This window comes from Magnolia sinica, chromosome 3 (assembly GCF_029962835.1).
Source record: "Magnolia sinica isolate HGM2019 chromosome 3, MsV1, whole genome shotgun sequence".
In the NCBI taxonomy this organism is placed as follows: domain Eukaryota; kingdom Viridiplantae; phylum Streptophyta; class Magnoliopsida; order Magnoliales; family Magnoliaceae; genus Magnolia; species Magnolia sinica.
In genome coordinates, this window is record NC_080575.1 from 108771795 (window position 1) to 108782426 (window position 10632).

At 37.8% G+C, this 10632-nt stretch overlaps 1 protein-coding gene across 1 annotated transcript; it reads left to right on the forward strand.

Annotated features, from left to right (window-relative positions):
* The first annotated feature begins 1925 nt into the window (after window positions 1-1925).
* Window positions 1926-10220, forward strand: LOC131240642 (chaperonin CPN60-2, mitochondrial). Its single transcript, XM_058239003.1, has 18 exons — window positions 1926-2140; window positions 2282-2306; window positions 2427-2558; window positions 3641-3800; window positions 3972-4147; window positions 4385-4480; window positions 6535-6639; window positions 6838-6924; window positions 7031-7120; window positions 7242-7322; window positions 7410-7478; window positions 8235-8312; window positions 8430-8525; window positions 8644-8743; window positions 8835-8938; window positions 9058-9163; window positions 9284-9362; window positions 9771-10220. The coding sequence occupies exons 1-18, from the start codon at window positions 2103-2105 to the stop codon at window positions 9874-9876; spliced, it is 1728 nt and encodes a 575-aa protein (XP_058094986.1). The 5' UTR covers window positions 1926-2102; the 3' UTR covers window positions 9877-10220.
* The last annotated feature ends 412 nt before the right edge of the window (window positions 10221-10632 follow it).

The following is a 10632-nucleotide window of genomic DNA, read 5'->3' on the forward strand; positions in this document are numbered from 1 at the left end:
CTGTCATATATAGGGCTCATGCAAAGCATGCTTGAAAGTGTTGCAATTAAACATTGGCACCATGTATTCTTGAACTGATAACCATCTTTCGGCTAACCTAGCCTCCTCTATCCCTTGGGACCAACAATGGGTGGTACAGGAATATTCACCCGTTTTTTATTTTTTCATCATTATTATTATTATTATTATTTTTTGAAAGATAGAAATATTCACCTGATGGCAATCGATTATGCCTTTCTGCCTGATCTTAGGCCTTGACTCACCCTCTGTAGACAAACCTGGATTCTCATCAATGTTTGCATCAATTAAAGCATGTTTGAAAGTTGTTGGATTCAATAAATACTAGACTGCATCATTTTTAACTGCTACAATGGCCCAATCAAATCCTGTCTTTCTTATTACCAAGGATGTCCCTGGAAGCACGGTCACCAAGCAATCCACTTCCTTTGATTGCGCAACTTCCAAACATGCTATACGGGCTCCACTAGAAGGTGGTGACCCTGAATGTGACCCTGCCACCATTAGTGTTGGTGATGGCGTAGGATTTGATCGGACCATGTGCCTCTTTGGATATGGTACCCTAGCAAAAGCATGTTTGGCATGGATGCAGATTCCTTGTGACAGATGTTGGGTGGGGCTCACTGTGATGTTTATGAGTCTGTTTTGCAAGCTCATCTTAGGACATTCCGCCAAAAGCGAGGCAGATTCAAAACTCAAGTGCGCTGCAAGAGAGGAAACCATGGAAATTCAATTCCCACTGTTGAAATATTCATATGGCCACAAAAGTTTTGTATTAGGCTAATTTTTTCAGTGTTTTCACTTCATCCCATTAACATCGACTTTATAAATGGTTTGGATGGCATATAAACATTAGGGTGGAGCTCAGAAAAGTTTCAATGGTAAGAATTTCATTCCCTAATTTTCTCTCTCATGTGACCTACTTGAGTTTTGTATTTGTCTCATTTTTCGTTGAACATGCTAAAATGAGCTCGCAAAATAGATGGGAGGGGTGGATTTCTCGCAAACATCAAAGTGGCCCCACTTGGCATCTCAGCGCAGCAACTTCCTGCAAAAAGCTGCGTCCCCCGGTAGAAGGGCCGAGCCATCTCTGCACGATACACATGGCAGGATGATTTTAACTGTTGGGATCGTCCATCTAGTGTTCCCTACCATTAAGGGCAAATGGTTAAAGACATAGAATGATAAGTGGACTTGAATGCAGGATGTGGTAAACAGATTTCTCTCTCCCATAAGCGTATCTATTGAAACATGGCCCACTTATGCCCAGGGCAAACCAGATTCGTTCTCCCGATCGATGCATATCTCAGCCCTTTCATCTCGCATCTAACCAATCCCACTGACCTTGATATCATACCAAGCAGGTGCATGTGGGCCATGTAATACTGACCCGCAAGGTGTATGACCCAGATTCTAAAACAAGGTGAGGCCCAGACATCCAGCCCATTATAATCAGGCTTGAGAAATCAAGGGCCCATTAAGATGGACGATAAGCTCTTTACATTGAAATATGCTCACATCCAACTGGTTGGATACTAATTAATCGTCCATCCAAAGAAAACCATCTAATATATCATGTGATGAAAAATCCAACCTGTACAATACGTTGTCTTTTAATTTTAATCTTCATCATAAAAAAATCAGCCTCATCCACTCATAAAGGGCTAATTTAAATCGTGCTATTTATCAAAGGTTATAAATTATTTTCTATTTTGTGACTCATATAATAATTATATTATATTTGTTTTTTGTCTGTAGATGATCCTATTCACTGTTATAAAATATTGGACGGGTTAGATTTCTCACTAAAATTATTAGTTGAAATTCATCGCCTGGATGGACGGTAACATAATGGTCCAAACAGTTGGATGTGATCCATTTCTCTGTTTCATGAGGTTTTTAAAGAAAGAGGCTAAAACCCTAAACCATAGAAAGACGCCTCTAAACCCTTGCATACAATTAAGTTGCTCATTTCTTCGGATTCTTGCACAAAAATAACAAAAAATAAATATATAAACGCTCTTAAACCCTAACGCCAATTTTCATCCCTTGCAATCCGAACTCCCTAATCCCATCTCTCCGCCATGTACCGAGCAGCTGCAGGCCTTGCTTCCAAAGCCAGGTTTGCAGAAGAAAGATTCTCTTCTTTTTTCTTTTCTTTTTTATCCATTTATTATGCACTTCTTTTAATGTTTCTGCATCTGGATTTCACTCATTTCTCTTCATCTCTCTATCTGTAATTTTTCTTTTTTCATGGCTGCAGGATCGCCAGAAACAGTAGCTCTCAGGTGGGATTATTATTATTATTATTATTATTATTATTATTTATTTTATGGTTCTATGATTTCGGTGATGGATTTTGGTTGTTGGGTGAAATGGTTTTTTTTTTCCCCCGTTTGGTGGTTTAGATCAGTAGTCGGTTGAGTTGGAGCAGAAACTACGCGGCGAAAGATATTAAGTTCGGGGTCGAAGCTCGTGCCTTGATGCTTAAGGGTGTTGAAGAGCTTACCGATGCTGTAAAAGTGACAATGGGCCCGAAGGTAGTTATTCTCATTGCAGAGTGTTTTCTTATGTTGTAATGTAATGCTGTTTTTGCTATTGTTGGGATTGGAATTATTGTTGGATTTTTTTTATTTTTTTATTTTTTTATAATAATTCTCATCATTTTTTCTGGAACCACTTCAATTGGTGGTCTGGCAATTTATTGCAGATAACCTGTCTGTTTGGATGATCGTGCATTTGTTGAAAACTACATTTCCTTTTGTAATTTCAAACTGGATGCAGGAAGATACGTTTTGTGAAAATTGTTAGGAATGCAGACAGATAATTGATCGGTCTCACTACCGAGGAGAATATCTGATGTCTTTTAGGCTTTTTGAGCATCTTATTTGATGGATTTGGATAGTTTGGATAGAAGGGGTTGGCCAAGAATGTCTGGAAAAAAAGAAGATTTAAGGATATGTTTTGTGATGCATGATGAAATTGCATCCTTCCATTTTTTAACAGATGTACTTCTGCTGCTCTGTCTTCTCTCAGTTACTGGGTTTCCCCAGATGTGACGTTCTAGATGTCAGACAGTTTGCGATGGATTGTGTTTTGGGTAAACAATTGGGGGTGTGGGTTTTACAAGGCAGAAATTTACTAGGGATTGCAGGATTGGTTACGTTTTTTTAGACCAACACCTCAATATTGAAATGGAGGCTAATGAATAGGATTGATTAGATTTTAGTTTGAGTATGTCTAGCTATTTTCCATCCTTGTTTCAGTTATTTGTTTTGAAATTGAGAATTGAGGAAGATATTTAGTGGTACTGAGAATGAGATTTGCTCTGAATTGGTGCATTGAGCCTTTGTCCTCCGAAAACTGGATATGTGTGTTTTCTAAAATTTGATTTTGGTTCTGCTTTGTTGCCCACAGATGTGCTTCTGCCTTTTTTCTTGTTCAAGTGTTCACCTTTTTGTTGACTTTTCTTTTTGCTTGCGTTGTTGGTGATTTGTTGCTAACAAATACCTATTGGAAGTGTGTCAACAAGAAACCAATTTCTTGTTTCCTCTTTATTTTCCATCTTATATCAAAGGGCTTAGATTGTTGAATGTTTTTTTTACTATTGGGGTTTTTGAAGGGCCGCAACGTTGTCTTGGAACAAAGCTTTGGTGCACCCAAAGTGACAAAAGATGGCGTGACTGTTGCAAAGAGTATTGAGTTTAAGGACAGAGTTAAGAATATGGGTGCAAGTCTTGTGAAGCAGGTCGCCAATGCAACCAATGATGTTGCAGGCGATGGTAAGGTTCTAAGTCATGCTTGATGTTTCTCTGATGATTGATTCTTTGTCTTCTTCTTCTTCTTATTATTATTATTATTTCCACTGCTCATGTTAACTAGATGTTTTACATATTTTAGTCTAACCATGTGTCAAAGTGTGTTACATTGACTAAATATGTTGTTGCCTGCAGGTACCACTTGTGCCACGGTCCTTACACGTGCAATATTTGCTGAGGGGTGCAAATCAGTGGCAGCCGGGATGAATGCAATGGATCTAAGGCGTGGTATCACGATGGCAGTTGATTCTGTGGTGACCAACTTGAAGAGCAGAGCACGGATGATCAGCACATCAGAAGAAATAGCACAGGTTTGTGATCTCTTTCAAGATAACAAGAAACAGAACGCAGCGCGATATGAAGTTGGATCTTATGAACAATGTACAAGATGCCTTCATGTGTTACAGTATACAAGTTATGGCACTACTGGTTGCTGGAGTTTTGATCATCCTCTTCGCACTGCATTTTTTGGAGTAATATTAACAAGTTGTGGAACTGGTGGTTGCTAGAGTTTTGACTAATGGACTTGTTTATTTCAATTTGAAAAGGTTGGCACAATATCGGCAAATGGAGAAAGAGAGATTGGTGAGCTGATAGCAAAGGCTATGGAGAAAGTTGGCAAAGAGGGAGTTATCACTATTGCTGTAAGCTACCAGATGCCTGATTTTAGTCTAACTTATCTGCATGTCGATTTATTTGGATCGCTTTTTTCCTGCATGTTACTTGACTGAAAAGCTTGCTGCTTGATATTTACGTATGCTTTTAGCCTTTTTGTTGGTGTATGTATATGCTTTTATTTTCAGGAACTTTCTTTTTCCTTATCGATTATGTAAATATTATTCAAGATAAGTAAATTTACGAGAATGACAAAGATAAAGGGAACCATGCACATAAACAAGAACTGTAAACAGTCTTTAGACTGTTGGGCAAATCATTAGCCTCTGTTCGAATGAGATTAAAGGATTCTCCTAACCAATGTTTTCAGTATTGGTATTGATGGATGTATCTCACCCTTGGGATACAAGAACAGATGGGGCATTGCATGGGAAGCATTGGATGTATTACCTAATGAGTCGCTATTTCTGGGAAACTTTGGGAAATTGGTTGAATTTTTCAATGAAACCTCAGGGGATGTTCAAAAAAGACATCATTACACACTTGGAACTCTAGAGGTTACAAAAATCAAGTACAACACTAAGTTTCTCTGTACATACAGTACTAAACTATGCACTGTTAGATAAGAGTGATGCAACTGTATTAAAATCAGTTCATGTAAAATAATAAATAAAGAAGTGTGGCTGATGTTAAGAACAGTTTACACTAATAAATATAAAATATTAGGCATACATAACATTTTGTCAGTCTAATTGTTCTCAAATAAAATTATTTTTAATTAATTTTTAACATTTGTTAATTAAAAATATTTATTTTTTTTCCCAAAAAAGTTCTGTCAATCTGTAGATCAGCCTCAAAGCACTCTAATGTGAATTTCTAACCTTTGGTTGCAACTTAAATGGGTGAAAAGGTGGAAATTTCGGATTTCTTTAATTTCCCCCAATTTTCCAGATTTGAAAATTGAAGGTCAAAACCCGTTATTGACTACTCAAAATGTGCAAAATTATGAATTATGAACTTCATTCCACTTATTCCAAGGAATTTAAAGAAACTATTCAAATTTGCAAAAACTCATCAATTTGGGTTCCGGTACCACATGCTCTCTGATTTGATTTCTACCACCAAATCCCCTTCTCTCCAAACAATAAAAAATGAGTGGTCAAAATTTCCTTAGGAATGTAATGAAAGCAAAAAAAATCAGAAAAAAAATATTCTTCTTCTTTTTTGGGTTTAGTGATTTCTTCAATATGCAATTAAGGTATTGTCAATACATTATGATACATAGCAATACATATATATTGACTGATACTGGGAAGTTTCCAAACTAAAGGCTAGTATCATATCAGCACTCTGCGATACGGATAATATCGGCTGTATATTGGCCAATATTATTGACACTGCATTCATTGCTTTGAACAAGGAAACTAGCTTCTGAATCTCATTTACCTTAAAAGATAAGTTTCCAAATCTGGTTTCCAAGGCTTAAGAAATTGTGAGGCTCATGAAATTGCAATCCTAAAAAAGTTTCCAAGGCTCTGCATTTTGGGGACTAGGGCTACTTTCAACATTTATATGTTTCTGCCAAGAATTTGCTCACTGTTTGTCTTGCAGCGAATTCTTTTGATCAATTTGGTTTACAAAGACTGGCAGTCAGTTACTTCATATGCCATTCTTTTCATTTTATAATTTGCCCCCCTATAACTTACAAGGATGATTACCTGTTTAAGATATTTCTCTCCAAATTTTGTTACCTATGAATAGAACTTAAAGAGGGTTTTCTCAACAATAAATTATTGACAGTTGCAATGTTTTTCTTTGAATACTGCATGAGGCCCATCTCTTGGAACAATTAGGTGTTTTACTTACAGTTTTCACGAGAATGAAAGTTAAGTAGCTGGAAGTATCTTTTTTCTTTTTTTTTTTTTGCCCATTTTCTTTTGTCTGCATCACACTCTCTGTTAGGAGTTCAGGTTGTGCTGCTTTCTTGCATGTATTATTGTTAGTGATAATTTGTTCCTGCTAAGAAGCATGTTAGTTATTCTTGGGGATTGGTTGATCTTACTGGTCCATGAAAACTTTGCAGGATGGCAAGACTCTGTATAATGAGTTGGAAGTTGTTGAGGGAATGAAACTGGATAGGGGCTATATTTCTCCCTATTTCATCACTAACCAGAAAAACCAAAAATGTGTAAGTTTCATTTCTTTTTTGATTTCTGAATTAGTTCTCTTAACCACAACATCTAGGCTAATGGCTTCCTTTCTCACTGGTCTCCAATGGCTAGTGTGGTCATTTCTTTGATTGTAACACAACATCCTTGATTCCTCTTTATCTTCTGTTCTTAAATTTGCATTGTTCTGACATTATACGCGTTGTGTGTGTGGACAGGAACTTGACGATCCTCTTATTCTAATACATGAGAAGAAAATCTCAAGCATAAATGCAGTGGTAAAAGTGTTGGAGCTGGCCTTAAAGGTAAATGACTCCGTGTACTCTGGATTTTTGCCCTTCTATATACTAGTAATATCCTTGTAATTTATTGTCTGATTGTGCATCTGGATTTTTGCATATGCATGTTCAGAGGCAAAGACCTTTGTTGATTGTTGCTGAAGATGTAGAAAGTGATGCATTAGCCACTCTCATTCTAAATAAGCTTCGGGCTGGAATTAAGGTGTATTCTCCTTTCAATATTTTACCCTTAAAGAATTGTTTTAATGTTTTCTGAAGTTTTGTTTATTGTTTTGTCAATGAGGTTATCTGTTGATCTAATGGGGAAAATAATGTGTAACCAGGTTTGTGCCATTAAAGCACCTGGTTTTGGGGAGAACAGGAAAGCCGGTTTGCAGGATCTTGCTACTCTCACTGGCGGTGATGTGGGTTCATTCTTCAAGTTTCTGGCTTCTATGCTTTCTCAAGTTTTCTATGGTTTTGTTAAATGTCTGTCTGTTTCCTTCTTGTAGCTCATAACTGAAGAACTAGGAATGAACCTTGATAAAGTGGAACTGGATATGCTAGGCACATGCAAAAAGGTGAGATCTATATTCTGGATGACTTTTTGCTGTTTTTAGCCATACGACTTACGGAGGTTTCTTAGCAATTATTAGATGATCTTTAGATATTGTTTTTAGCATGGTGTACTGTAAAGGCCATTACGTAAAGGTGTAAAAGTGGCAACTATTACATGTTATGGGGTCGTGACATCTGTAACAACCGTTAATGGGCCTTTACACCCCCTGTAAAGGCCGTAACAGCCCTGTAATGGCCTGTTATAGAGCAGATGTAGGTTTTTTGGAATATTTTTTCAACATTATGGGGTGGATAGTTTTTTGGGTTTTTTTTATCAATAAAAAAGAGAGACCGTAACGGCTGTTATGGCCCTGTAACAGCCGTTATGACCCATATCGTAAAGGTAACGGTGGTGGCCAATATGGCCACCGTTACTGTTACGGAATACCTTGGTTTTTAGTGATCAAATTCTACTGCCATTTGTAAAATCCGAATATAATTGAGGAATGAGACAAGTGGCCTTTAGTGCTATTCAGAGCGTTTGATTTTCAAGTAGAGGCTGTGTTTGAACTTTCGAGTGATCTAGTTGCATTCGAAATAACTGAATGCCCACTGCTGATAAACACGCACACGCACATTATTAGATTCTGCTTCAAGGCTGCTTGCTTAACATTAAAGCTTGATTTAGTGGTGGACTCTTTATTTTTCTTTTTCAATAAATGAAGATGCATCTCCATTTGCCTCTCTGTCCTTCACTATGTGACATTTAATAATTGTAGGTCACAATATCTAAAGATGACACTGTCATCCTTGATGGGGCTGGTGATAAGAAAGCGATTGAGGAAAGGTGTGAGCAGGTTTGTTCTGTTCTTCATAGGCTTTCTTTCTTCTTCAACTTATTCTGGAACTAGTCAGTTTGCATCATGAAGTTCTGGAGATGGGTATGTTTCCTGATGTACTTGTTTTTCTGACAGCTGAGGTCTGCAATTGAATCAAGTAGCTCTGATTATGACAAGGAGAAGCTGCAAGAAAGACTTGCAAAGCTTTCTGGAGGTGTTGCTGTTCTTAAGGTCTTGTCTCCCTTTTCATGATGTACATCAATGCTTATCATTGCATTATGTTGACACTTCATTCTGGAAGTACTCCATTCAAGACATTTATCTGCCTCATTGGGTTTGCTTTGGCCAGATCGGAGGAGCTAGTGAAGCTGAAGTTGGCGAGAAGAAGGATAGGGTGACTGATGCTCTTAATGCAACCAAGGCAGCTGTTGAGGAGGGCATTGTACCAGGTAACATTTTCTACTCTGTCATTTGGCCTGAGATCATAGCTCCTGTTTCAAAGACTTCATTCAGGCTCATTGAAAGTGCTTCTGCTTGCAGGTGGTGGCGTTGCACTTCTTTATGCTTCGAGGGAGCTGGAGAAGCTGCATACTGCCAACTTTGATCAGAAGATTGGGGTTCAAATTATTCAGAATGCTCTGAAGGTTCAGATTTCATCATCAGCAATCACTAATCTATTCCTTACATCCATTGTTGTTCTGATTTTATTATCATTATATTTTTAGTTTGAAATTAATGAAGATGTTGGGTGACTGACTGACAGACACCTGTGCATACAATCGCTTCAAATGCTGGAGTTGAAGGGGCTGTGGTTGTTGGCAAGCTATTGGAGCAGGACAACCCTGATCTTGGATACGATGCGGCCAAAGGTGATAATTCTTTGGCAACTGTTTTATTAATCTAACATTATTCTCCTGCTGAAATTTCTTCTGAGACTGCCTGTGTGGCATGCTAACTTGTGTTTTGTTTGTGTTTGTCCTTGTAATCAGGTGAATATGTAGACATGGTTAAGTCAGGGATCATCGACCCATTGAAAGTTATTAGAACTGCATTGGTTGATGCTGCAAGGTAATTAAATATACCTAAATACTCTAGATGTATTAAAATGATTGCATATGTTTAGAAGTTTGATTTTCAAATTTGAGGGGAAATGTGCACTTAAGTATTTAAATGCTTACCCTACTTGGAAAAGGTGCTGAGCCCCACACCCTGCCAAGTGTACAATGCATTGCAGTGGTGGCAGCCGTATCAATCAAAGCTGCATACAGCCATTCCATAAAGTAAAATTCAAAGCTCTGCATACAATGTAGTGGGGCCACCACTAAAACACATTTGAATCCTAACATCTTGGACCATTTTAAAGCACATCATGATTTTTTTATTTTTTTTTCGTGTGAAGTTTTATTAGTGTGATTTTGGAATGATTGTCATTTCCCTATTGGTCTCATATGTAACCTCAACTCAAATATGCTGCAGTGTGTCGTCTTTGATGACTACAACCGAGGCAGTTGTTGTTGAATTACCTAAAGATGAGAAAGAGGTTCCAGCTATGGGTGGTGGCATGGGTGGCATGGATTATTAAAGGTCTTCCCAAGATTGCTTTGATTCGAATTTTCTGATATTATATACTTGAAACAGAAACCTTTAGGGATTTTGAGGTGGGTTCCTTACTTGGATCTGTTCTCCGGAGCCCTTTTTGAACACTGAGCGTTGTGCATTGAGGCCAACCATAAATGTAATCATTAGGAAATTTTGTTTTTGCTGCAAAAACACCAATTGTAACACACCCTTGATTGTTTTCCTAGGGAAAATCGAGCATTTGCTTCTTAAAAAATAAATTCTATTGGAATAAACTTATCGTTGCATTGTTGATGGGGATTTTGCGACAAACAGCTTTTTTGAGATTTATCAATGTAGCTTTCCTTATTACAGTGGTTGCAATGATTTTTCCTGCATGAGTTTGTGACCATGTTCAAAGATACTGCTGATCTGGTATGGTCGGGAGACTGGAAGATCTTGATCTTAATGCATACATTCTTCGGCCATTCTTTTCTCCTGTGAATGTGGGCCAGTACCCTTTTTTCCCCTTCAGGGAACAGTCTATTGGTAGGCTAGGTTTTGGAGGGCTGGGATCTTCCTATGTTGATGATTCTGTTTGTTGTTGGGCCCATGAGATCAATGCCTTGGATCACTTGATTATGGATCCCACTTGTACAGAAATGAGAGCATTAAATTATACATCTGCCCAGGACCTAGGAACCTTAATTGAGGTTTGTTATATCTGTTATTTATTTATTTATTTTTGTTGGCATTGCAGCAGTTGGATGGGTCAAGTTTC

Coding starts and splice junctions, on each gene's coding strand:
- LOC131240642 (XM_058239003.1), top strand. CDS start 2,103: ATGTACCGAGCAGCTGCAGGCCTTGCTTCCAAAGCCAG. Junction 2,559..3,640: donor AAGTGACAATGGGCCCGAAG/GTAGTTATTCTC, acceptor GGGTTTTTGAAG/GGCCGCAACGTTGTCTTGGA. Junction 3,801..3,971: donor CAATGATGTTGCAGGCGATG/GTAAGGTTCTAA, acceptor TGTTGCCTGCAG/GTACCACTTGTGCCACGGTC.